Source organism: Mustela putorius, unplaced genomic scaffold (assembly GCF_011764305.1).
Source record: "Mustela putorius furo isolate JIRA1106 unplaced genomic scaffold, ASM1176430v1.1 tig00003845_pilon_pilon_pilon, whole genome shotgun sequence".
Lineage (NCBI taxonomy): Eukaryota > Metazoa > Chordata > Mammalia > Carnivora > Mustelidae > Mustela > Mustela putorius.
In genome coordinates, this window is record NW_025421998.1 from 88,962,224 (window position 1) to 88,985,915 (window position 23,692).

The 23,692-nt window shown below is 54.1% G+C and overlaps 2 protein-coding genes and 1 long non-coding RNA gene across 9 annotated transcripts; 1 reads left to right on the forward strand and 2 right to left on the reverse strand.

Moving 5' to 3' along the window:
- Window positions 1-4,200: 4,200 nt before the first annotated feature.
- Window positions 4,201-18,570, forward strand: TMEM140 (transmembrane protein 140). Of its 6 annotated transcripts, XM_045063009.1 has the most exons (3): window positions 11,309-15,077; window positions 15,271-15,347; window positions 16,615-18,570. In XM_045063009.1, the coding sequence occupies exon 3, from the start codon at window positions 16,651-16,653 to the stop codon at window positions 17,203-17,205; it is 555 nt and encodes a 184-aa protein (XP_044918944.1). In that variant the 5' UTR covers window positions 11,309-15,077; window positions 15,271-15,347; window positions 16,615-16,650; the 3' UTR covers window positions 17,206-18,570. The 6 variants fall into 6 exon arrangements, with proteins under 6 accessions (XP_044918943.1, XP_044918942.1, XP_044918944.1 ...); XM_045063008.1 differs by adding an exon at window positions 4,201-4,458 and having other exon boundaries at window positions 14,684-18,570; XM_045063007.1 differs by lacking the exons at window positions 11,309-15,077; window positions 15,271-15,347 and adding an exon at window positions 4,202-4,458.
- Window positions 9,839-11,214, reverse strand: LOC106004512. Its single transcript, XR_001177545.2, has 2 exons — window positions 11,012-11,214; window positions 9,839-10,269 (listed from the first exon to the last, which is right to left on the reverse strand). It is a non-coding gene; the product is annotated as an uncharacterized LOC106004512 (long non-coding RNA).
- Window positions 18,036-23,297, reverse strand: CYREN (cell cycle regulator of NHEJ). Of its 2 annotated transcripts, none has more exons than XM_045063011.1 (4): window positions 22,257-23,297; window positions 20,870-21,146; window positions 19,948-20,023; window positions 18,036-19,033 (listed from the first exon to the last, which is right to left on the reverse strand). In XM_045063011.1, exons 2-4 carry the CDS (start codon window positions 21,088-21,090, stop codon window positions 18,779-18,781), a joined length of 552 nt encoding a protein of 183 aa, XP_044918946.1. In that variant the 5' UTR covers window positions 21,091-21,146; window positions 22,257-23,297; the 3' UTR covers window positions 18,036-18,778. The 2 variants fall into 2 exon arrangements, with proteins under 2 accessions (XP_044918946.1, XP_004741774.1); XM_004741717.3 differs by lacking the exon at window positions 22,257-23,297 and adding an exon at window positions 20,444-20,522 and having other exon boundaries at window positions 20,870-20,916.
- Between the last annotated feature and the right edge of the window lie 395 nt (window positions 23,298-23,692).

A 23,692-nucleotide genomic window follows, 5' to 3' on the forward strand; every position in this document is an offset into this window, starting at 1 on the left:
TTTTAAAAATTTATGTATTTATTTATTTGAGAGAAAAAGAGAATGAGAGAGAGAGAGCATGAGAAGGGAAAGGTCAGAGGGAGAAGCAGGCTCCCCGCTGAGCTGGGAGCCCAACACGGGACTCGATCCTGGGACTCCAGGATCATGACCTGAGCTGAAGGGAGTCACTGAACCCAGCCACCCAGACGCCTCTCACATTTTACTCATCTGTCAACTTTTTTAAAGATTTATTTATTTGACGAGAGAGAGAGCGAGAGAGAGTATAAGCAGAGGGAGTGGGAGAGGGAGAAGCAGGCCTGCCGCTGAGCAGGGAGCCTGATGTGGGGCTCAATTCTAGGACCCTGGGATCATGACCTGAGCTAAAGGCTGATGCCCAAGGACTGAGCCACCCCGGTGCCCCTACATCTGTCAATTTGCTTACAGAGATCTCAAGTGTTATCAACCACCAAAATAAGTGAAGTGATGGATATATTAGTTAACTTGATTGTGGTAATCATTTCACAATGTATATTAAATTATCATGTTGTATGCTTCAAATATATGCAAGTTTCATTTGTCACTCCTAGTAAAGCTGGAAAAAAAACAAGCAATATTGATTTACCTCTGATGAACACTTTAATTGCTGCTGATTTTTTTGCTTGGTCTTACTGAAGTTTGAGAGAATTATAACTTCTAGAGCATTTTTAAATATAGATGGGTTTAACTTAATTATGACACATTATTTCTATTTCATCGAGTCCTCTAGAATGGAAGGATGTAAATATTACACTTACACTATTACTTAAACCATCACTGTCAGTTTACAAAACCAGGCAGGATATAACCGGGGGGGAGAGACTATATCAATATATTCTTAGAATTCTGTAGAAGTAGCTTAATATTTACCTCAATAAACTTATTGGCATTATTCCTTTTAACAAAATGAAAAACCTAAACAACTAGACAGTTTAACTGTTGTTATTCTTATCAGTATTCTTATCAGTTTTAAATTTATAGACTAAGAGGCAAGTTACAACCATTGGCTTCTTATTTTGTAATTTTCTGAAATTTGTCATTTCAGCTTTGTTCCTGTATTCAATACTTTGATGCCCTTAGATTTTATTCAGTTAAATTTTTGCCTGGGTGGCTCAGATGGTTAAGCGTCTGCTTTCAGCTCAGGTCATGATCTCCCGGTCCTGGGCTGGAGCTAAGCCCAGTGTTGGGCTCAGTGTTGGGCTCCCTGCTCAGGGGGGAGCCTGCTTGTCCCTCTCCCTCTGCCCCTTCCCCACTTGTGCTCTCTCTCTCAGTCTCAAATGAACAAATAAAATTTTTTTTTTTAATTTCCCCTTAAAAAACAATAAAGGGACAGAGACCCAGTTCTAGAACACCCTAAGTGTTTCCTCCATCGACTCCCTTACGAGAATACCATTACCGTTTAAAAAAAACACCACCACTCATTTTAAGTCTCAGGTCTCAGGAAATTGTCCTAAGGGCATACAACAAATGAAGAAACATTCAAGAAAATTTACCAAAAAAAAAAAAAAAAAAAAAAAGGAAAAGAAAAGAAATTTACTACATCTCAGACTTAAGCCATACCCACTCCTCCCTTCCCGCTGGTTCAACAAGAGGGAATGTCCCCTCTCCCTGAGCGGGTGGCCAAGGTCACAGTCAAGGGCTGGGGCATCTCCCCTGCAGGCCCGCGCTGCTAGCATTTCTCCGGTCCTACCTCAGTGCCACAGAGACTCCATTCCGGGCAAGTACAACCAAGAGGACATGGCCTCCCCCGCTACACTGCACCAGAGCACACAGGCCCCCTTTGCCAGGGCTGGCTCCCCGGGCAGGGGGAGGGAAGAAGTCGGACCAGGCGGGAGGAACTGCCTCACACCCACTGTGCTCCCGCAGAGGCCGATGGCCACCCCAGGAGGAGGGGCAGGCCTGCAAACCGAGAGCTCAGGCGTTCTCCGCAAGTACACGGATGCGTTTGGAACAGGGTGGGGGAAGTTCACCCCCCAGGGGGCGGGCAAAACCAGTGGTGAAAAAAAGTGATAATAAATAAATGAAAACAAATAAACAAAACAAAAACCAGTGGAAATTTGGGTGATAAGCAATTAAGAGGAGACTAGTAGCTTTGATTAGAGCAAGAAGCTCACCACCAGCTGTTGCCAGAGCCAGTAAAAGATACTGCTAGAAAGAGCCTCTAGGGTGTTAAAAAAAAAAAAAAATTACACTTCCAGTTAAAAATGACCAGCTGGGCACATTTTATTTTGTTCCTTCTCAAAAGCCCACTAAAATCATCATTTTTGTTTAAGACAAAGCTGCACGGATGAGAACAGGAGAGGAGACCCTGTGGGAAGCTTTTGTAAAGCAGAACAGCTTTAAACTCACAGAGAGAGTGGAATCAAGCTTTCAAAATTATAAATGCAAGTTACTTTCACCTAAAATTCTGTACTCAATCGACCTTTGATTGATCAAGTTTAAGAGCAGAATGAAGACTAAATCCGTAAAAGCCTCTGATGATGGCAACAGGCGATCCCCAGTCAGACGGAGGCTAAGGGAATCCCTAGGATGGGGGGCGGGGAACCTTCCAGGAGGACTGCGCTGTGCCCAGAAGGCAGAAGCGGGTCCAAGGGCACTCCCGGAGTGAGTGACTCTGGGGAAGAGGTAAGTACCGTGCATACACATTTCTTGAAAAAAGATTTCAGATTTGCGGGTTGGATGGCTGTTAAGCACAGAGGACTCCAAGCAAACAAAGAATTAAGGCAATTATCTCCAGGGAAGAGTAACAGTTTTCCGAGGAAGGAAAAACAAAACAAAACAAACCAATTTTCTACACGGTCCCACTACTGTGTGTGATGTTTACATAGGACAGTACTGCAGGCACTGAATATTGATGAAAATAAACTTTTGAGATACCCAGCCTGGACACAGGAGCAAGAGAAGACTCGGGCTTAGGGAACCCGGAGTCAGGGCGCTGTGACAGCTGTAACAGCCGATTGGTTCATCAATAGATTAGGCCTGAAACCGAAAACCCAGAAAGTACTGACCTACTGACCCGGGAGGGTTATTTTGACAACTGAGGTAAACGCTGAAACAGGTGAAAGCACTTGCTCCGGCGAAGGAGGGAGAACGTGGATTGCTCTTTCCACAACAAACTTTTGAACGCTGGGCTCTATCGAAACTCTGCGTTCTGACTTCCAATAAATACATGGCCAATAATGTCTCTTGAATACCATATCACTGTACTCACCAGTGTTTGATTTTCACAGTAACTACTTTATATTTGTACCAGAAAGTTATTTCTGTCTCTGCCTTCAAGGCATGGTCATGAAGGTCACGCCAAATATTTAGAAATCCGGCTTTTGAGCAGAAACAGCTGCCATCGCCGCGAGCCCAGGACTCCGCACTCAGGGCGAAGCGCTCGCACGCCTCAGCCCTGGTTTCCAGAACAGCCTGGGGCGCGGGTGCCCGGGCCAGTCACAGAGAGGAACCTGATGCTGATGCTGAGAGCTTGAGTAGATAATTAGGAATCTGCAGCAGAGATTCCTGACCCCAGCCCCTTTTCCTCCTACTAGACCTCATCCTTCTAGGTTTGAGTTGGAAAGAATTGCAAATAAATGAATAAAATATTTTTTAAATAATAAAAGAACTACAACGGCGGGGGATGAGAAGGACCGGGGAGGGGAAGAGAAACCCCGAAGGACTCCAGTATTCCCACGGTGGCTGGCCCCCGACCTAACCGAGCTTTGCTCCACATTGGAATTCCCAGCTGGTCCTGGGAGCCAAGGAAGCAATTTTTAAAAACTCTGGCCAGGAACCCCCTAGGATCACAAAATAAAGGCGTCGTCCTGCTCTGATTTTGAAGGAAGACACGTCCCAGTGGGAACGCGGAGGACACCTGGGCTCGGTCCCGGGAAGCCCCGTTACCCCGCAGAGCCGACTTCGGGAAAGCAAGGGACAGGCGGGGGAATGGCCCGGGGTCTCCGACCGCGGACGGCGAAGGGCCCCTCTCAATGAGGTCCTAGGCCGTGTTTCCGCGGCGCCCGCATCCCGGCGGTTTGCCGCCCCGGGTCCGTGTGCGACGCGGCGACACTCCCCCGGCTGTGGCCGGCCGCGGGCTAGCGCGGGGCTCCGGCGCGGGGACGGGCCGCCGAACCGCAGCGCCGCGCGCGTCCCCCTTTCCCGACAAATCACGAGCCCCGGCAAGGGAAGAAATGAAAGTGAAATCAGCTGACGGGGCACCAGTCAGCACTAACGGCCCGGCCCTCCCAGCGCTGTTGACTTGGGCACCGGTGCGGGTGCGGGTGCGGGTGCGAGCGGGGCCGCCGCCGGGACCGGGACCGCGACCGCGACCGGGACCGCGACCGCGACCGCGTCCGCCCGCTCGGCCCCGCGCCCCCGGCCCCTCTCCCGAGCGCGCCGCCGGGACGCCGGCCGGAGACCCGCCCGCTCCGCTCTCCGAGGGCTCGGCCCCCCGTGCGTGTAAGTACCTGCCCCGCGCGCGGCCCACCTGGCCCCGGCCCGCCCCGGCGTGAGCCCGCGCCCGCCGCAGCCCAGGCGCCAGCGGGGGTCCCGGCAGGGCGGTGGGCGAACGCGCGCCCCCGCGCCCCGCCCCGCGCGCTCTGCCTCCCGCGCCGGCCGGGGCGCGTCCGAACCCCGAGACGGGGCGGGCGACGCCAGGGGCCCCCGTGACAGACACCCGGGGACAAGCGTGAGCGCCAGGGCGGCCGCTCAGCAGAGCCGGGCGGCCGGACACGAGCAGATCCCGGACTCACAGGAGCTGAACTAGTCCCCGAAGTTACAAAAACGCGCTTCCAATCCTTCGAATACACAGTTAGAAAGACCAGTGTTCTTGACTCGGAATCTTACGGGGTCTGCGACCTTTCGACCGTCTGTTCCTAGACTGCGGTGCTCCGCGTGCCTTGATGGAAATTCACGGCGGGAGCTTAGGGCTGCTGGGGCTTATCTTCAAATAATTTAATAGGGGCCGTTTCCTTAAGAACCTCCGTTACAGTTCTTCACCTGTAAACCCAAAGGCTCCTTTAGGAAAGAAAACGCACACACACAAACACACACACACACACACACACACACACACACACAGACACACACACACACACACACGATCCTTCTTTCCTTCCTACCTCCTGGCCACTACTGTACAGTTCTCAGGATCTTCTCCCGATCCCCCATTCCTCCCCAAGCCCTAACCTGAGACTCTTCATTAGACTGGATTCTGTACCTATTCCTCTTTCTCGGTGTTCTTTTCAGCCAACTCCTGCCTTATCTCACCGAATGATAAAGGTTGTTTATGTTTGTTTTTTAAGTTTCACTTTTACATAAATACAACACATAATTCTGCAAATATTTTCAATGCAAAAAGAGAGCAATTGTCCATAATGCCACCATCCAGAGACGGATCCCACGGCGAGAATGTTTCCTGAGTCTCTTTCTTGCAGTCGTACTGTAGAATATTTTAGACGTGACTTGAATCAAAGGCGGCAGCTTTATTCTAAAGTCGGCAGAGTTTGTTGCTGTGATGTGTCTTAATTCCCATGGTGGGCATTCAGGTTCCTTCCTGGTTTTTGCCAAATACTAACTACCATGAACGTTCCTGTATATAAATCATTGATTGCATTTCTGGTTGCTGCCATAGGATAAACTCCTGAGTGGGACAACTAGACCAAAAAGAATGATTTTTAGGGGTTTTGGTGCAAATTGCCAAATTGCCTCCTAGAAAGTCTGCACAGCTGTTTAACCATTCCCACCATCTGTCATACGTTCTGCGACAACCAACATTTTCACCTGCGATTTTTTTTTAAAGATTTTATTTATTTATTTATTTGACAGAGAGAAATCACAAGTAGATGGAGAGGCAGGCAGAGAGAGAGAGGGAAGCAGGCTCCCCACTGAGCAGAGAGCCCGATGCAGGACTCGATCCCAGGACCCCGGGATCATGACCTGAGCCGAAGGCAGCGGCTCAACCCACTGAGCCACTCAGGCGCCCCTTCACCTGCGATTTTGATGGGGAAACTCCTAGGTTATTTAACTTGGCATATCTTTGCTTACATTACAAAACGTATAGACTTTTCTCATGTTAGTGAATGATACCGTGATTTACATAAGGAGAATATATATTTGGTCTTTATTCCCCTTCTTGGCACAGAGTTCCTAAAACCTTTGGAATTTCATAAGTGACCATAGAGATAAAGGTATCTTCTTCACCCGTTAACAACCCCTTTCAACCATATCTGGGTTTATGTTAATGACCTGACTTTCGGCAGGGCTCTACAGATGGGGTTTGGTTGCCCCAGAAGCAACCTCGGGATTAGAAGGGAACTTTTAGCCACACCCCACAATCTGGGGTGGGGGTGGGGGGGCAGACCAGCTGGAGTCGGTCACCCATGCCCAGCGCCCAGTGATGTCATCCGTGAGGCAAGGTCATGAAGTCTCCTCTGAAGTGGGGGGTGGGGCAGGGGTGGGGCCGCTTAGGAGACTGAACCCTTGGCCAGTGGGACCTGACACTCTTCAGATAGATGGTGTCAGAATTGAGTTAAATAGGACACCAGCTGATGTCACGAGAATTGTTTGGCTGAGGGAAACTCCCGCACCTTAGGTAGAGTGTAGAAAGCTACACGGACCTATCAGCAGTTCTTCTCTTCTGAAACGTCTTCATATCCTTTGTCCCTCTGTACAAGGGTTGTTCTTCTTACTTATTTGTGTGAACATCTGGTATATTCATAATAGTAATAATTTCATATTTATTGCAGATATTTTCCATGCTCATTGACTTGTCATTTTATGATGTTATATAGAAATGTATCTTCCCATATGGTTAAGTCCGTACAATTTTTTTTTTTGTCATTTCAATTTGCTTTGAAGTTCCAAGTGTTCTTTCTCAGTCGTAGATCAAATCTTCACCCTTTTCTAGAGCTTTTCTTCTTTCCTTCTGTTCATTACATGTCTCGCTTGGATCCATGTGAATTTTATTTCGGTTTGTGGCGTGAGACAAGGACTTATACCAGTTTTGTTCTGTTTTCAGTTAGCTCATTGACGGCTCCAGTGCTGGTTAATGGGAAATCTTCCATGGAACTGTAATGCCACATTTTTTTAAAAGATTTTATTCATTTATTTGACAGAGATCACAAGTAGGCAGAGAGGCAGACAGAGAGAGAGGGGGAAGCAGGCTCCCCACTGAGCAGAGAGCCTGAGGCGGCCTCGATCCCAAGACCGTGATCTGAGCCAAAGGCAGCGGCTTAACCACTGAGCCACCCAGGTGCCCCTGTAATGCCACTTTTATCACACATTAACTTCCTACGTGCGGCTTTTCTGAGATACTCCTGCTTCCAGCAGTCCCTCCCAGTACCCCTGGGGGGCTACCATTTGGGGGGTTGGGATCCAATTTCCCCTGTTATGTCTAGGAATCCACCTGGGAACTGGATCCGGGGATTACTTCGCTGACTCTAGCCTGCCGTGGCCATCAGAATGGTACATCTTCAAGTGATGTAGTCAGTGTAACCTGCCTGCAGGTTTGATCTTGGAATCCACGGACAGCGCGTTCTCATTAGAACTGAGAGTCCTCAGAGATTGATACCCGGGGCTGACAGCACCTCGGCGTTCTCAGCCCTGTCAAATGACAAAATGAAAACCGTTCAGTCATGGATTTACCCTTCCTTGATGTGAGGGACGACGAGCCGTGGATTGGGGGAGTATAATGCCTCGTGGAGCCCAGAGCGCTGGTGTAGGATTGGGGGCCAGGAGCGGATGGCCGAGAAAAGAGCAGTGTGGGAAGCCGTGGGCACGACTGGCTGGGAGGTCCCACTTTGCGGTCCCACTTTGGGTACGGCCAGCTGGCAGAAGCGCACTGGGGACTGTGCTCTGTGTGTGTGTGTGTGTGTGTGTGTGTGTGTTCGGTTTCCTTGACGGGTGCCTCCCAGACCGGCTGACTTGGGCTAGAACCCGGGCTGGGCCCCGCTGTGGCCTCCATGTCGTGGCCCAGCAATATGAAGGAATCCCGGGGTCTCCCCCAGCCTAGACGTCAACAGACTTTGGGAGGGGATCCCCAGCCGCCCAGCGCTTCTGTGAGGGGAGCTGCCGTCTGTCTGCTGGGCCGCAGCGGGGCCGTGGGGGTGCTCCCCAGGGCGGAGGGCCAGAAGGAGCCGCAGCCCCGGCTCTCTGCTCAGGCAGCCCATCCACACCAGCCCCGAGTCTGACCAGGCCAAGACCCGGCTTTCTCAGGCTCCCAGATCTGGCCCTGAAGGCTGGAGGGGGAGGCCCCACAGCATTGGCTACACAGTTTAGGGGTGATTTACTTTCTCAGGGTTATTTTGTGCCTGGCTTGAAGCTCTTTCATATGTATTACACACTCCCCAGGGAAGAACCCTCTCCTGCCCTGAGAAGACTCGGGTGAAGTTCTGGGGAAACTTAACCATCCTTTCAGCCAACTCCCTAAAGACCTCTTGCAAAGCTGAAGGTCTAGGCCTTAGTTCCGTCGCCCCCACCCCCCACCCCAGGGTAACCGCACTCAGGTAGGCCTGGGTGCTGCCCGCAGGCCTAGCCGGCAGGATGTGCGTGAGGTAATCCCAGGACTTCACTCCGTCTGTCCCAAATCCCAGGTCGGCCTGCCATCTGGGCGCCAAGCTCCTTGGGTTTGGGGGAACAGGGATGTGAGTTAAGGGAACACTTGGTTAGAAGGATAGAATTCACACTTGTCACCCTGGCCTACAAGACCCTCAGGGACTGGGGACAGCTCACTTGTCCAGACTCGTCTCGTCCCCTCTCCTCTGTCACAGGGCTGCAGGCACCCCAGCCCTGGAAATCTGTTCGTCTCCCAACCAGGTGTTTATAGCTACTGCCCTCACTCCCTGGAAGGCTCTGGAAGACTCCAGAGGGCTCTTTCACGTCCCTCAGGCCTCAAACCAAGATGTCTCCTCCCCACGCAGGCCCTCCCTGACCCATTGATCCAGGCTAACGGCTTCCTCCTGCCGCCATCTCTCCTTTACTTCACCCTGTTTGTTTCCTTCCCAAATCTTTCCAGAAGTTACCATTATATTTTTTAAAAGTCTACTGTTGGTCTTTTCTCCCAACAAGAAAGTGAGCTCAGTGAATCCAGGCCCCTGGTTTGCCCAGAGTGCTACTGATTCCACAGGGCCCGTGACAGAGGGAACCATCCAGAATATGCCATTCATGGCATCACAAGAGGAGAAACCCTGGCCCCCTCAGTAGGAGGGGGGCTGTGGCTCTCATGACGGGATTGCAGGCGAGGGCCAGGCAGGAGACCCAACAGCCAGCGGCAGCCCTAGTCTCCAGTACTACTCGCCTTGGCCCTCTGCTTTGGTCTGGTGAACCCCAGTCTTAGCCTCCCATCAACCGGCTGCGGAGCCCCACCGCTAACCACCAGATGCAGGCGGGTCCAAGGCGCAGGCACACACGCCTTCAGAAGGAGTTTTTCGCTCTCAGAACTGTCTTTGACCTCTGCTCCCAGCTGGATCATCTGCTTGCAGGGGCGAATAAGCAGCAAAACAGATGGTCCAAGAGCCAGGTGGCATTGCTGGAACCCCAGATGCGGCCTACTCGAGCAGCTTATGTACATGGGGGTCTGCAGACCCATGATTTTGACCCCCAAGTGCAGTCTCGTGCTCTGGTCCCATTTCTGTGGGCGAAGCTGCTTTCATTAACGCGCAGCATAAAGGACATCTGACTGTCGCACACTGCGTAAAAAGCCACTGTGGGGCCTCTCCCCTCCGCACCCCGGGCAGCTGCCCCGCACTGCACACACTTGGGAGGCACCACTGCGGCCCAGTTTTGAAAACTAAGAACCTGGGCTCGTGTTTCTGCCAAAGGAAATATGACACATTTCCCCTACTTCTTCCCTTTTTATTTTTGTCAGGGCCACACCCCAGCGGTGAACACACTGGTCCTGTGTTCAGCCCAAGGGGCCTTAGTCGGGCCAGGCCCCCTCCTCCGACAGCTAAGCTCCTCCCCTGTCAGACTGGCGGGCTTTACTCTGCTAACTTCCCTGGCTTCGCTCTCCATTCACGTGGCTCACCCGGCCTGGGGTGGGGGTGGGGGTTTGTGACACCACAGGCCCAAGCTCCCAGACCTGCGCCGGGGTGGGCCGGCTCTACGTCCCCGTCCCTGTGTGACACAGCATCTGCATCAGACGTTGCTGAAGACCCTTCCAGGACTGCAGGTCCTCCGGGGGGGAGCTCTGCTTCTGTCTCCTCTAGCGTCTGACCGCTGCCGGGCTCTGGTGCTCTGGGCTTAACTTCTAGGAGTTTCCATTTCCTCTCTCTGGTAATAATAATTAAAATAGTACTTACTAGGTAATGTTCCACATGCTGAAGATAAATTCACCTCATTTAATTCCTACAACGTCTACAAAATAAGTTCTAGTAGACCCATTTTCCAGATGAGAATACCGGGCCCTGGGATGTTAAGTAATACAGATGGGAAGCGGTCAGCCTGGGATTTGACCCCAGGACACGCAGCTGCCACGTCTGTGCCCAGAAGCCTTAGCCCACGTTGTCTCCTCTACGTGAAGGACAAACACGGACAATGGTGCACCCCGGGCCTCAGCAGGCTCGTGCCGGGCTGGGGGGAGGCAGGTTCCACAGTGATGACGACCAACCTGCCTGACAGATGTCACCATCCACCTGCTGTGGGGAAGTGGGGAAATGGGGAAGTGCCTGACCTTTACTGAGCCTCAGGCTCTCCTCTGGAAAACGGAGATCAGGACCACAGAGCGGCTCCCCCAGGGCTCTTGTGAGAACTTAACAAAGCAGTACTTTCCCCATGCTCGCTCAGAGTAAATGCCCGCGAGATGCTGGTCTGTTTCTAACTACGAGCAAGGTCTCAGCCAAATTAGATTTGCTTGCTCTACGCCTTCCACTGACCAGAGAGAATTCTCAGGGCAAGCTCTGCTCGCTCCTTTCTCTGCCAAAGGAAATAGGACACATTTCCAGCTTTCTTAAATCATTAATGAACAGGAAGGCCGGGAGGTGAATTTTTAACTGATAACCACCTAGTAACCCACCTGTTTTCTCTTTCAAGCTTCTGTTCAGACAACAAAGTGATACCGTCCAGGTTCTACCGGGCAGTCCCGTTGGCGCTGGCTGTGCTGGGCAGGCGTGGGGGGTGGGGGCCACTGCCCTTGACCCCAGCTGTGCCCACATCTCGTGCGTCCTCCTCTCCGTGTTCAGCTCTGGAAGCTGGCGGCTCAGAGAACAGATCTGAGAAAGAGAGGACATTCTTGCAGAGAGCCCACATTTAGGAAATGGGAAGAACACAAGGGCCAGAAGGAGGAGAACCAGGACAGAGGAGTAAACACGGCCGGGAGTTTGATCACCTCGGTGTGCTGTTGCCTCAGCCCATTCAGTCATTCACATGTCCCTCGGTCGCTGAGTGTCTGCCTTGTGCCTGGTGGCCCTGGGGGTTGGAGACATAACAGTGAAAGATAGACTTTTGGTAGATAAACAGCCAGTCAGCTAACTAGAGATACATGAAAATGAGCGGGAGACGAGTCCTGGCCCTCATGGAGTTTACATCCGAGTGGGGGTTGTGACGAGAAAAGGTTGAGAATGGGAGAGGGCTGCAGAGAGGGCGGGCAAGGGGCCCCGGGAGCACCAGAGGCTGCTGTGGGGGCGGGGGGGGGGCAGTCAAGGTGAAGATGCAAGGAGTGGGGAGTGGTCTGGCCTCCCCGGGAAAGCAACATTGGCGCACAGAGACCCAAGGGAGGCGAGGGAGGGAGACCTGGGACAACAGAAGAGCATTCCAGGCAGAGGTACTAGCAAGTGTCAGAGCCCTGACTTGCCTCAAGTTCTTGGAAAATACAGCAGAAGCCACCGTAGTGGAAGCTGGGGGGTGGTGGGGGGAGGTGGGGAGGGAGCAAGACTAGTAGGAGACGTCCGGTTCCTAAAGGAGCAGGAAGAAGGCCAGGTGATTGTTCATGCTGCCACGAAAGGCGGCACCCTTGGTAGCAAAGTTACCCTTCGTAGCAAGTTCCAGAAGACGCACAACCCCCCAGGGAGAGCAGAGGTTAGTGTTCCTGGGGGATTAAGTCGGAGGTCCCGGAATGCAGGGCACACGCTCCTGGAGGGGCCACTGTCTGTGGGTTCCCGATGACCCACCGTGGGCCACACTCCAAGGGCTCACTGAACACCTAGCGAGAACAGACCTCCCGCGGGTGCTGGACAAACGGTCATCGGGCATGAAAGACGTGCAGGGGCGCTCGGTGAGGCCCCCTCGGGGCGTCCTGAGGGAAGGGGACAGGTGGGAATCGGGGAGATGGTGAGAGCCCTCAGCCCCAGCTCTGCGGAACGACTGCTCTGCGTACTGGATGTCATGAGTCTGTGGGCAGGAAGAACGAATTGAAAAAAAAAAAAAAAAGGATGAGGGTGGGTCTTTTTGGTTGTTTTTATATAAGACAAAATAGAGGAGAAGGGAGTTTTGTGGGAATCTCGATCATTGGCACAAGATGAAAATGTAATACTGAGAGCCATGAGTAGAGCAGGGACAATAGAGAAGCCGTAAGTAAGTGCGGGGTCCGTGTCGATGGAGCTGCGGGTCCTTTAGCGGATCACAGAGAGGGGCACGCTCCGGAGATGGAGACCAGAGCTACCGACCCTCCTCTGTGGAAGGGGACGAAGGGACTAGGACCGTTTGTAAGGTTTCCTTTGACTCTACGACTCAGGAGAGGACATTTCGGTGGTCTTGAGAAGCAAGTGCCCATGGCAGGAGGTGGTGGTTCACCCCCATTCACCTCAGCATTAGTTCTAGTCTGACAAAATAATGTCGAACAACGTAACCTACACAGATGTCCTCGTGCTATCATGGTGTTTACGAAGCAGGATACAAACATATTTACGCAAGCCCAACTGTGTAAAACAATGTTATGGAAGGAAATGTGCTGTTAAGAAGAGTTGTTTCTTCAACCTGAAGTTACAGGTGATTTTTAGTCATTTGCATATTTTTCTAGTTTTCTTCGATCGGCATCTATTGCTTTATTATAAACGGGGAAAAGTTCAGCTAAAAAAGAGCAGCAGTGACTCAGCGGACTGCTGGGTTCCCCTCTGAAGGAAGCAAGGCTTACTGTGAAAGGGAATGAAAAAGCTCATGGCGGCGAGAATGTGACTGCTAGGATCGTTAAAGGCCAAAAAAGCTAGGATGGGCTCCTGGTGCAGCAGAGGAGAGGGCCACAGGCTTTTGCAGCCGAACATCCATCTGCGTTCATTTGGAGACGTTTAGACAAAGAAGCTAGAACCAGCCTCCAGCCTTAGTCCACGAGGTCCTGAAGCCTGTCCAAGTGTCCCACAGGACACAGGACACGAGCAGCAGGAGGCCCAGCACTGTGCACCCCGGGAGCCGAGACACCAAACACAGCCCGCCCCTCACCTCAAGCAGCTTTGCTGGCTTGTTAGGAGACGTGCCTGAGATTCCTAACGGATGCCCCAGGGCCCTTCCTCCCTCCCTTCCTCATTCATTCATTCATTCAAAAGTTCCTAGTGTGTATCACCCCACATTTGGGACAAAACGGAGAGCAAACTAGAGGGAGCCGGTGTCCGGAGGATTTAGAGGCAGAAAGCAGGGTCGGACTTCAGCAGTGGGGTGGGGGGTGCCTGAGCACAGCAAGGGTGGAGAGCACAGGGAGCAGGCCCCCCCTCGGAGAGAAGTGCAAGTTCAGAGTGGCACCAGGGGGCCGTGACCCCGAACTCCAGGAGAAGGAGCTGCGACTGAACTCTGCGCCTGTGACGGGGGGAGAAGAGATGCCAGGGGCGACCACCTTCTCCGCAGACCCACTTCTGGGCTTCCCAGCTGCAGTTTGTTTCTCTCTCGGCTGAGAACCTACCAAAGGGCAGTTGAGGAAGAGAGAGATCAAAAACAAAGGCGAGGCTGGCACTCCCACCCCTTCCAGAGGCCAAGTCTGTGGCATGGAGGGGGCGGGGCTGTCTTCTAGTCGAAAATGCTTAATAATAGCGATTTCTTTTTTAACCCATGTGTAATGGCCGGAAACAGGGGCAGCAAGAGGGAGCATTCAGATGAAGCCACCCCTGCTCCCCACCTCTGGGTCCAAGGCAGCGGAGGCAGGTCAGACCTGACTTTCTGCAGCACACTTGTTCAAATCAGGGTTCCAGCCCTGGAAATCCTCTCCACACCCTGATACCTAAACCCACTAAAAACACAGATACAGGTTTTTACAAGCATTTGTTAAATACCCCAAACCATACAAAACACCCTCCTGCTGGGGATTCCCTGCCTCTCCCTGTCCCGTACCCCCCACGCCCTCTACACCTCAGGCCAGACTGGTGAGAACCCCCATTATGCTAATCTCACAACACCGGGCCTAAAGACACCTTTGTCTTACCTGGTAAGTCTTGCTGTCACAGCACAAAGCTCCAACTGCATTCAAACGGCCTCGGCCTCCAGTTTTCATTAATTCAGGCCTCCCAGTACACACTACGGAAGGAGGGGGGAAGGAGGGGGCCTCCTCCCTCGGGGATAGCCCTGCGCTCTCCCATCTCCGAGCTCCCCTGGAGAAGCCATGGGCGGGGGCCTGTGTGCAGGTGCTCACAGGCTCAAAGCCTCATTGCCCTCACAGCTTGATGTTTCTGTTCTATTGGGCCCCAGCCTCACCCCCAGGCAGTGCCCCCCCCCCCTCTGCCAAAGGAGTTGCTGATAAATCTTTATTCTCCGTGTTTGTCCTCTGAAGGCAGCCACCTGCTAGAGTGAATGATTGTGACCTTCCAGATTCACATGTTGGAGCCTAAGCTCGGAGTGATGGTATCAGGAGGTGAGGCCTTCTGGGAGGTGATTAGATTCACAGCAGAGCCCTCGTGGAAGAGCCCCCCGAAGAAAATCAAGAGACCCCAGAGAGCTCTCTTGTCCCTTCCGTCCTGTGAGGACATAGCCAAAGATGTCCGTCTATGAACCAGGAGGTGGGCTGACCAGCCATCAATCAGCCAGTACCTACCTCTCGGACGTCCCAGCCTCCAGAGCCGAGTCTGCTGTTTCTAAGCTGCCCAGTCTGTGGTGTCTGGTGCAGTGGCCCAGGGACACGAGGACAGTCCCCCCTCCCTCAGGCCGGCCCCATATCCTGTTCCCAAGTACGTGTCCTTTCTCTCCCTCTGGGCACTTTCTGTTCTTGCAAAACAAATAAGGGATGTGGTCAGACACCCCTTCCTTCCAGTCAGCTGTGGGAAAGAGGGAGGGGCTGCTCCTCCCCGGGGACCCTCCAGACGCTACCCTCCGGCTACACCAGTGTCCCTGGCACTGGATGTCACTCTGGTTTGTCCCCAGCACCTGGTGTCTTCTAAGGCCGGCAGCATTGAGTTCCAGAGCTCTGGGCCGTCATTCCGGTGTTTGCAAACACAAAGGTATTGTATGCAGACGACTGCTGTAGAGGCCAATTTGGAGGGGTCCTTTGAGGTAAACACGGTTTGAAAAGATTTTTCAAAACACGAAGAGGAAGGTGTATATTGCATTTAAGTCTTCTGCAGGTCAGCTGGGCAATAAAATCACTAAAAAATATTGCTGCCTTTGACGCAGGGACCGTACTCTTAGAGATCTAGCCTAAGGAAAAACCAGAATCCTACAAGTATCTTCCCTGACTGTCACTTGTAACAGTGAAAAATGGAAACAAGTTGTCTGACAGGGGCACTGATAAATCTATGACAGGAGCTAATACGCAGCCATTAGTCATGGTTTTGAGAACTACTTAACAGCTTTGAAAACAGGTTCACAGTATCCAGTGAGAAGATCATTATGGTCAACCGTATGATTATTTTAAAAATATACCAGCACATAGGAAACAAAATATTGGTAGAAAATTAACAGTGCTTCTATGTATGTGGTGAGATAAAAGGCTATTTTTTATATTTTTTCTTTTTAAAAATTATTTTCCAAGATTTCTAGAATTACTGTTGTCAGGAAAAAACGGTAGACACTTTAGAAAGTGTCTAAAGTAGGGAGTAGGACTGTGTGATTGCATTACCAGGTGGCCTCTTGTCTTCACGCGTCCGGACTCCCAGCGCAGGGCTGGTGGGCTCACCGGACAGGACATCGAGCAGGGCTCTTCAACCCCAGCTCACATGAGGGCACGCTGTAGAGCTTCCAGAACAATCAGTGCCTGGCCCCAGCCACAGAAGTTCTGATTGCTCTGGTCGGGGTCCCACTGGTGGTGGTTCTTCCAGCTCCCGGTGGTGCCGCTGTTGCCCTGAGACCCGTGGATCCCTGTGCCTGTAGCACTGTGCCCCTCTTCAGGGCCCCAAGGACCTGTTGGCTTCTCCTTCACCCCCGCCAAGCCCTCCCTCGTCAGGATCTGAGAAACCCCCTCACAGACGTTTCCAGTGGTTTGTGGTGTCGGAAGTGCAGCCAAGCCCCTGTTCAGAGGGCCTCAGTGAGCCCATGTCAGGCCCTCCCAGCTGCCCGGGGTGGGGGAAGGGGCTTCCCCTGAGCTCGGCCCAGGGAGGCCGCTGAGGACTCACCGAGTGGGTCCTGCCTGGAGGTTCCCTCCAACTTCTTCTTCCACTGGGGTTGGAAGGAAGGTTGCCATAGGTGTTTACGGAATTCCAGAAGGGAGAACGTGAGCTTGTGAGGACGCCGGGAGGGAGACTGGGCCCTGACGGATGTGACTTCCCTCAGGTCCCAGGAAGGCGGCCGCGCGAAGGGCAGGAGAAAATGACCGTCCCTGGGCCAAGGCGGAGTGAGCAGCTGCTGTTCCTGGGCCTCCTGGCCGTCGCGGCGGTGGTCATCTCCCTGCTGTTCTACGCTCTGCTCTGGAAGGCCGGCAACCTCGCGGACTGGCCCAACCTCAGAATCGGCTTCTACAACTTCTGCCTGTGGGACGAGGGCACTAGCTCCCTGCAGTGCCACCAGTTCCCTGAGCTGGAGGCCCTGGGCGTGCCGCGGGTCGGCCTGGCCCTGGCCAGGCTGGGTGTGTACGGGGCCCTGGTCCTCGCGCTCTTTGTCCCCCTGCCTCTCTTCCTGGCCCGGCGCAACGGCAGCGAGGGAGAGTGGCAGCTGGTGGTGGGCTTCCTGGCCATGTCCTCTCTGCTGCTGGCTGGTGGCCTGGGCCTCTTCCTCACCTACACCTGGAAGTGGCTCAGGCTCTCCCTCCTGGGGCCTGGGTTTTTAGCTCTGGGCACTGCCCTGGCCTTACTTGTCCTCTTGCTTATGGCCACAGTCATGTTCTCTCAGAGGGCGGAGGACAAGAGCAAGCTGGACAGCTTCTAGTTCTATCTAAAGGCTTGTATGATTGCAAGAGTTCAGTTTGAACCATGCTCAGAGAAGGTGCCAGAAAATTGAGGGGCTAGTGTGTCTTCTCAGCCTGGTTCATAGGGAATGCTGATCTCAAGCCCTAGCAAATGGGCCCCACCCCAGAGAAAGGGGAGTACCCAGTGTCCAGAAGGCCAGGAGGCAGCAATGGTGGGACAACCTTTGTGCAGGGTTGTCCTTCCTGTGGGATTTCTGAGGTTCCCAAGGACACCCCCAGACCACGTAGCTCCTTGTCCAGAGAACTCCTGCTCTAACACACTGATCTGAGCAAGCCATTCGTACCTTGTCCTCAGGAGAACAGGGAGAGAATTGCCCTCATGAGGCCTGATTGCCAGGGTAATTGGCCAGATATCAGACTAGAACCCAGGAAAGGTTTATGTCAACAAACGGGGAACATTATGAGAGAGAGAGCGTGCCTCAGTGTCCCATGGGGCGCTGGTTAGCAAGCTCCGGGGTGTGACGTGCGGAGCCCTTCTCCCAATACCGCTCCCGAAGGCCCAGGAGGGACCCCTTGAGGGACTCACCGCAGACAGAACCAGTGGGCACAAACAGAAGCCTCGGGGGCTTTGAGGGCTCTCCTGGAAAGGCTCCTGGACCTGAGTCAGATGCCACGGGGCGGCAGTGGGCAAATCATTCCTCGCACGTGCCCTGGGAGTCGGGAACAGAACGCGCCAGATCCCAGGGCAGGAGAGGAAGGCGCAGGGAGCCGCACCCCGGATGGACGGACAGAGGCTGCACCTCCCTCTTCCCTCCTCCACCGCAACTGCACCAAGGATACAAGCACAACCTTCGCCTCGGGGGACTGTATTTCTCCGCACCTGCACAGCCGAAAACCCGACAGCGAACGACAGCCCCATTCCACGCCTGTCCGGAGCCACCCCGAACAGAGACAGAAATGCTGACTCCGGCGGGATCTGGTCCGCCGCCTCCTGAGGACTCCCGGGCCACTCTTGCTTCACAACTGCCCCGGGGCCGAGGCTGAGCCGCCCGAGGGGAAGAAGGCGGCAGTGCGGCGGGCAGAGGCCTTCCCGTCCGGAGCCCAGGCCGAGCAGGGCACCGCGGGCGGGACACCTGCCTCCCGGGCTGCACAGGTGAGGGGAACCCGGTTCAGAACAAGCTTCCTCTGCAGGGAGAGATCACGCTGACGAAACGGTCAGGCTTCCCGGGAACTTTGCGGCCGTACTCTTTCTTCTTTCAAAGTTACTAAGTTGACTCTTTGGTTCCAATAAGTGTGACCCCCATGTCCACCTTTCCCTGAACCTGGGAAGTGAATAAAGTCAGACCCTCCGAGCAGAGGATGCTCAGTGCAGAGAGAAATTCTAACAGAAGCTCATCTTGGCTCCTCCTTTCCACACACTCGGCGTGACAGGTCCCAAGGCCCAGAGCCTCCTGGGCTTCCCCTCCACCGTGCATCTGCCAGCCCAGGGAGGGGAGGGCCGGGCGGCGTCGGCATCCTTGGGCAGGTCCCGGGCCGGGAGGCAAAGCCAGCTTCCTCCAGCGGCCTGTGTAAGAGTCTTGGGGAGTCTGTCCCTTAGCTGAAAAATATTTCCCTGACGTATTTTAACATGTCCTCATCGTCCGCAGGGCTCCCGCTGCACGCAGAGTCAGACCCCGGGGGCCCCTGAGGAGGGCTAAGGCCTGGAGGAAGGGCGTCTTTCCCGATGTCCTCATCCTCACTTCTACTCCCAGGAGATCCTGGTGACGACGCTGAGCGGATTGGGGACAGCTCTGGCTTATCAGCGCCCACCAGTGTTGGAGACTCCAAGGGCTTTTCCTGTTTCCGGGCCTGCGGGAGTAGGAGATATGACAGGCAAAACAGACGTTATGTTATTTCCCACGTGAATGTGCGGGTTTATCCATCGGCGAGGCAGACGCCACTGTGAAGCCAGTGTGTGACCGGGTCAGGCCCCGCTCCCCCATCAGAGCCTCTCCTCCGGCCGCCCTCCCTCCGGGCCCCCACAGCTCCCGTATAAGTCAAGACCAATGTGGGACAGACGTGGGCAGGGGCCTGAGGAATACTGGAGTGGAAAAGAAAAACAGGAAAAACATCTGGAAAGGCAGGGGTGACAGAATGGAAAGAGCAGGGGATACAAACTTGCATGTGGGCATGAGCTCTGTCACTTATTGGCTGTGTAACTAAGGAGACATCCCTGGGCCTCAACTTCTTTATCCGTAAAATGGGGATAATATCTGAAATAATGGTCACCAGGTGATGGCAAGGATTAAAAGAGACAATAACTTACAAAAGTACCCCGTCAACTACACAACACTAAGGCGGTACAATTACTATTTGCCTCAGAAGCCAGGAGACGCGGGTGGCTGTGGACTAAGGAGAAGTACAATGGTACGAAGTCACCTCACCCAACTGAGACCCTGCAGAGAACATAAGTAGTTCAAGGCTTCCCGTGCCCTCCACACGCCAGCACAGTCAGCCCAGACACAGCGGCTCTCCTTCCCACGGCTGCTCCCTCCGCAGGTGTCCAGCCCCAAACATTAAGTCCCACCTCACACGGGGAGAGGCCAAGGGGAGCGCGACCTTGAGAGAAGTGCTAGAAAAGGGCCAGGTGGGGGAAATGGGATGACAGGTGATAGGGGTCCCCAAGGCCACCTGAGAACGCAGGACGTCTCTTTTATTGCCTCTCACCAGGGCCCAGTCCAGTTTCTGGTCCCAAGAGTAAGAAGAAAAACAGTTGACTTTACCTCAACCAGGATCCCCAGGGCGACGTCTACCATTTCAGCTTCATTCATGCAGTACACGGTCCTCGCTGTGGCAAGTCTGAAAGGAAGTCATAATGCTAGGATGGGGACACATGGGTCTCAGGTCTCACGAGAGGGAAGAACATGAAAGAGTCCTGTCCCTAGGCCTCCCCACCCGCTGCCGCCTTCCAGTCTGAAGGAGGGCATGATGGCTAGTTCCTGACAGCCAGTGCCCCCCGCACAACCGACACCAGCTGATCAAACAGATCATCAGGCCAAGACGTGACTGACGCCCACCTACACCCATGAGCACAGAACAGGACTGTAAGTCAGAAGGGATGTGGGTCAGTTAGGACAGCACAGAAAAGGAAAAGCCAAGGAGGGGGCACTGTAGTGCCCAATCTAGGAGAATGCAGGGACCCCCCCTTCCTGGCAGCTTGAAGGCTCCCCCAAACTACCACCATTCAAATAGCTGCCCCCACAGCTTGTGACTACATACCGGCCCAGTGACTGCTCCTCTGTCTGTCCCTGAAGATCCGCCCCCGGGAGACTGGACCCTGGTCCACTCAGCTTGACCACTGGGGGTCACAATTTTTGGTGCAAATGAAGAAAGTGGCATTTTGGACAACTGGCATCTCTGAGCACTTGGCTAACGTGTACACGCCAGAGGGGAGCACCACCTGGGAGCTGAACCTTGAGGGCCTGGCTGGGGAGATGCACCCGCAGAGCCGGGGCCTGTGAGGGGAGGGCCCACTTCACCCCCCCAGACCGTGCACCTGCGAGCTGAAGAGGTTTCTGCCAGGCTGAAATACCCACCCACCTCCCAGCTCCACCAGCACCGGAAGGCTCAGCCCCAGCAACTGTGATGCCCCCAAGCCCTCCCTTCTCCTGATTTCTCGGGAACGCCAGCCGGAAGTTGTCCCACCTTGCTGCGGCAGCCCCCTGAGCTGCCGGTCTCCTCCCCTTGGGGGTCTTCACTGCCACCTTTCTCTTCTCGGCCTCCTGGGCTGTCATCCATGTGGGAAGGACCCTCTTTTTATCCCCAGATTTTAAGTCTCCCATCTCTCTTTTCTCTCCTGAAGAAGGGTCAGGGGCCAGGCTTAATGACTTGCGTTTCGAATTCAGGACAGCAAACTCCACTCTCATCACACCAGGAATTTCAGGTCTGTGTGTCACACTGCATGGGAGTCACACTGCAATTCCTACAAAGAACAAAGTCCAGTGAATTCTAAGAAGTTAGGATACTTCCCGTCAGCCACTGTAATCACTGGTCAGGACAGGCCACAGGTTAGCGGGGCAAAGAGCAGGGCCCAGGACACTAAGACGGGCCACTCTCCTTCTTCCTATCATCCAAGATGCTTGCTGTCCCCAGGGTGCCCTGCCTCTCCTACCCTTAACCTATCTCTCCCTCATCTCCCCAAATCCAGACTTTCCATTTCCTCTACCTTGGTGTGGTTACAGAGAACCCCAAGTCCATTTTGATCCCTGGGAAGGTTGAATCAACCAACCAACCAACACCCCCTCCCTTAATCCGAAGGTACTTCTGACTGGCCAGATTTTAGCTGGCTCCGGGATGGGAGAATCCCAAAGACCCAAGGGCAGCCTCTCATCTAACGGTCTCTCTTCTCCCCTCCCCCTAAAGCTCAGTCCCCACCCTGGGGCTCAAAGGGTACAAGTTGAACCCTTCCACTTGCCAGCCAACCCTGAAAGCAGCTCAGGGCTCCGCCTAGGGAGGACTTTACTGGAATAGAGTTTGCCTCAAAAAGGGTCAGCCACAAATAAAGGACCCCTCTCTGAATCACAATCATTTATTGTTCATCTAGAAGGCTGATTACAACTTAAAAATAAGCAGAACGTCATCCTAACCTGTCTGGCCAGAGGACAGACCTTGGCCAAGGTGCCCCGCTGCTGTCAGAATTCAGGCTAAGGTAATAGTCGTTCCCACAACTAAGGAGCGACATCCATTCGACCCCAAGGCAGTTATTATCAAACCCATTTTACAAACGAGGAACTGACTGCATGTGCACAAGGTTTCAAAGAAGTCTGAAATGGCCAGCCAGGGCTCGCAGCCGGGTCCGGCAGGCCAAACCCTGTGCCTAACCGACGCCACGCTGCCGGGGCTCCAAGGAGCGCAGAGGCCCGGCGGGGAGGGCCGGGAAGCAGGAAGGAGCCCGCGCTACCTGGGGAAACCCAGCCCCGCACGCTCGGGATGCGCTCGGCACCCCCCCAAGCCACCGCCCGCCGCTGCCTCGGGGACCCTGCACCGCCCCGGCCGCCCCGGCCGCCCCGGCCGCGGCGGGACGAGTGCCAACCTGCGGGGGCGAGAGTGGAGGGGAGGCACGTGGACCTGCACGCGGCGCCTGGCTGACCGCGGGACCGAGGCCGCCCGCACGCTCGCTCGCGGCCCGGGGACTCGGGGCACGGGGACAGGGCGGAGCTCCGGCCGGCCGGCGCGAGCCTCCCGCCGGGGCTTCCCGCCCCGCCCCGCGCGGCCTCGGCACTTCCGGCCCCGGCCGCTGCCCGCGCGGAGAGCCGGCGCGCCCCCTGCAGGCAGCTCGCTCCGTGGGCGTCCCCGCCAGGCGCGGACTCGCCTGCGTTCCGGCGGCCTGACAGTCTCTCCCGGACCAAACTGGGCTGCAGCTCCTCTGAGCTGTCATCTAGGCCCCGCCTTTGGAGCGTCCCTGCCCCCTTCTGCATTGTGCAGTTTTAGCAAGCATCCTACCAAGCCATTTTAGCCAGGACCCCCCAGCCCCAATCCTGACTGCCTTCACATTTGGGCGGGCTCCTCATCTTTCACCATCTTCCAGGTGATGTCTGATCACTGAGCTTGCCTTCAGCAAGAATCCTAGCGCTGAGTTTAGCCAGAGCCCTCCTCCCTCGACCCTCCTTACTCCTCGTGTTTCCTCTTAGCAACTTTCCATCCACTGCCCCCACCCTGTTCCTTAGCTATCAAGTCCCTTCTCCTGGCTGTATCCAGAGTTAAGACTGATGGCTCTCCCCTACTACAAAACCCCACTGTAGCACCCGCCCCTGAATAAAGTCTGCCTTGATGTTTTTAACAAGTGTCACGAATGATTTTCTATTTAATAGAATATTTTTTTCTTTAACAGTCCCCAAACACGGCTCCACTGGAGGTCTGCTAGGCAGTCTTTATTAGGGCCCCCCAAGGGAGAAATTAGGATGGGGGAGGAGGGTCTGCCTTTTTTAAAGCTCAGGATTCCCATAGGGATCAAGGTCAACTCTCCCTGGTGGGGCTCCACATCCCAGGGGGAGGGGGACAAGGTGAGCCCCTTGGGTGCAGGAAAAGAAAGCCTGTTCATATGTCATCTTAAAGGAAGTAGGTGTCACTAATACTCAACATTCAGATCGGTGGCCAGGGGCTCCCTCTTCGAGCAAGAGCTCCACAAAGCTTCCCAGGTGTCCTCGGTGGTCTGTGTTCAGCCTGGTGCGGAGCACTAACGGGGACACGTGGAGCTAGCATCTAGTTTTAGTTAAAATCAAACTCAGCTTACAGCAAAGAAACCTCCAGGTCACAGACATGACAAAACTCACAAGCACAAGCAGTCACAGGTGAACCTTCTTTTGCCGCACTTCAAGATAAAAGGATGATCAGAACTGACTGACCCCAAAATGTGCCATTATCAAGACAGCCCTTTGAACTGTGATTTATAACAAATCCGCTAATGGTAATTACCCTCCATACCCAAGAGGTGCACAACAGGGGAGCTCCAGCCCAAGCTTGGGGAGT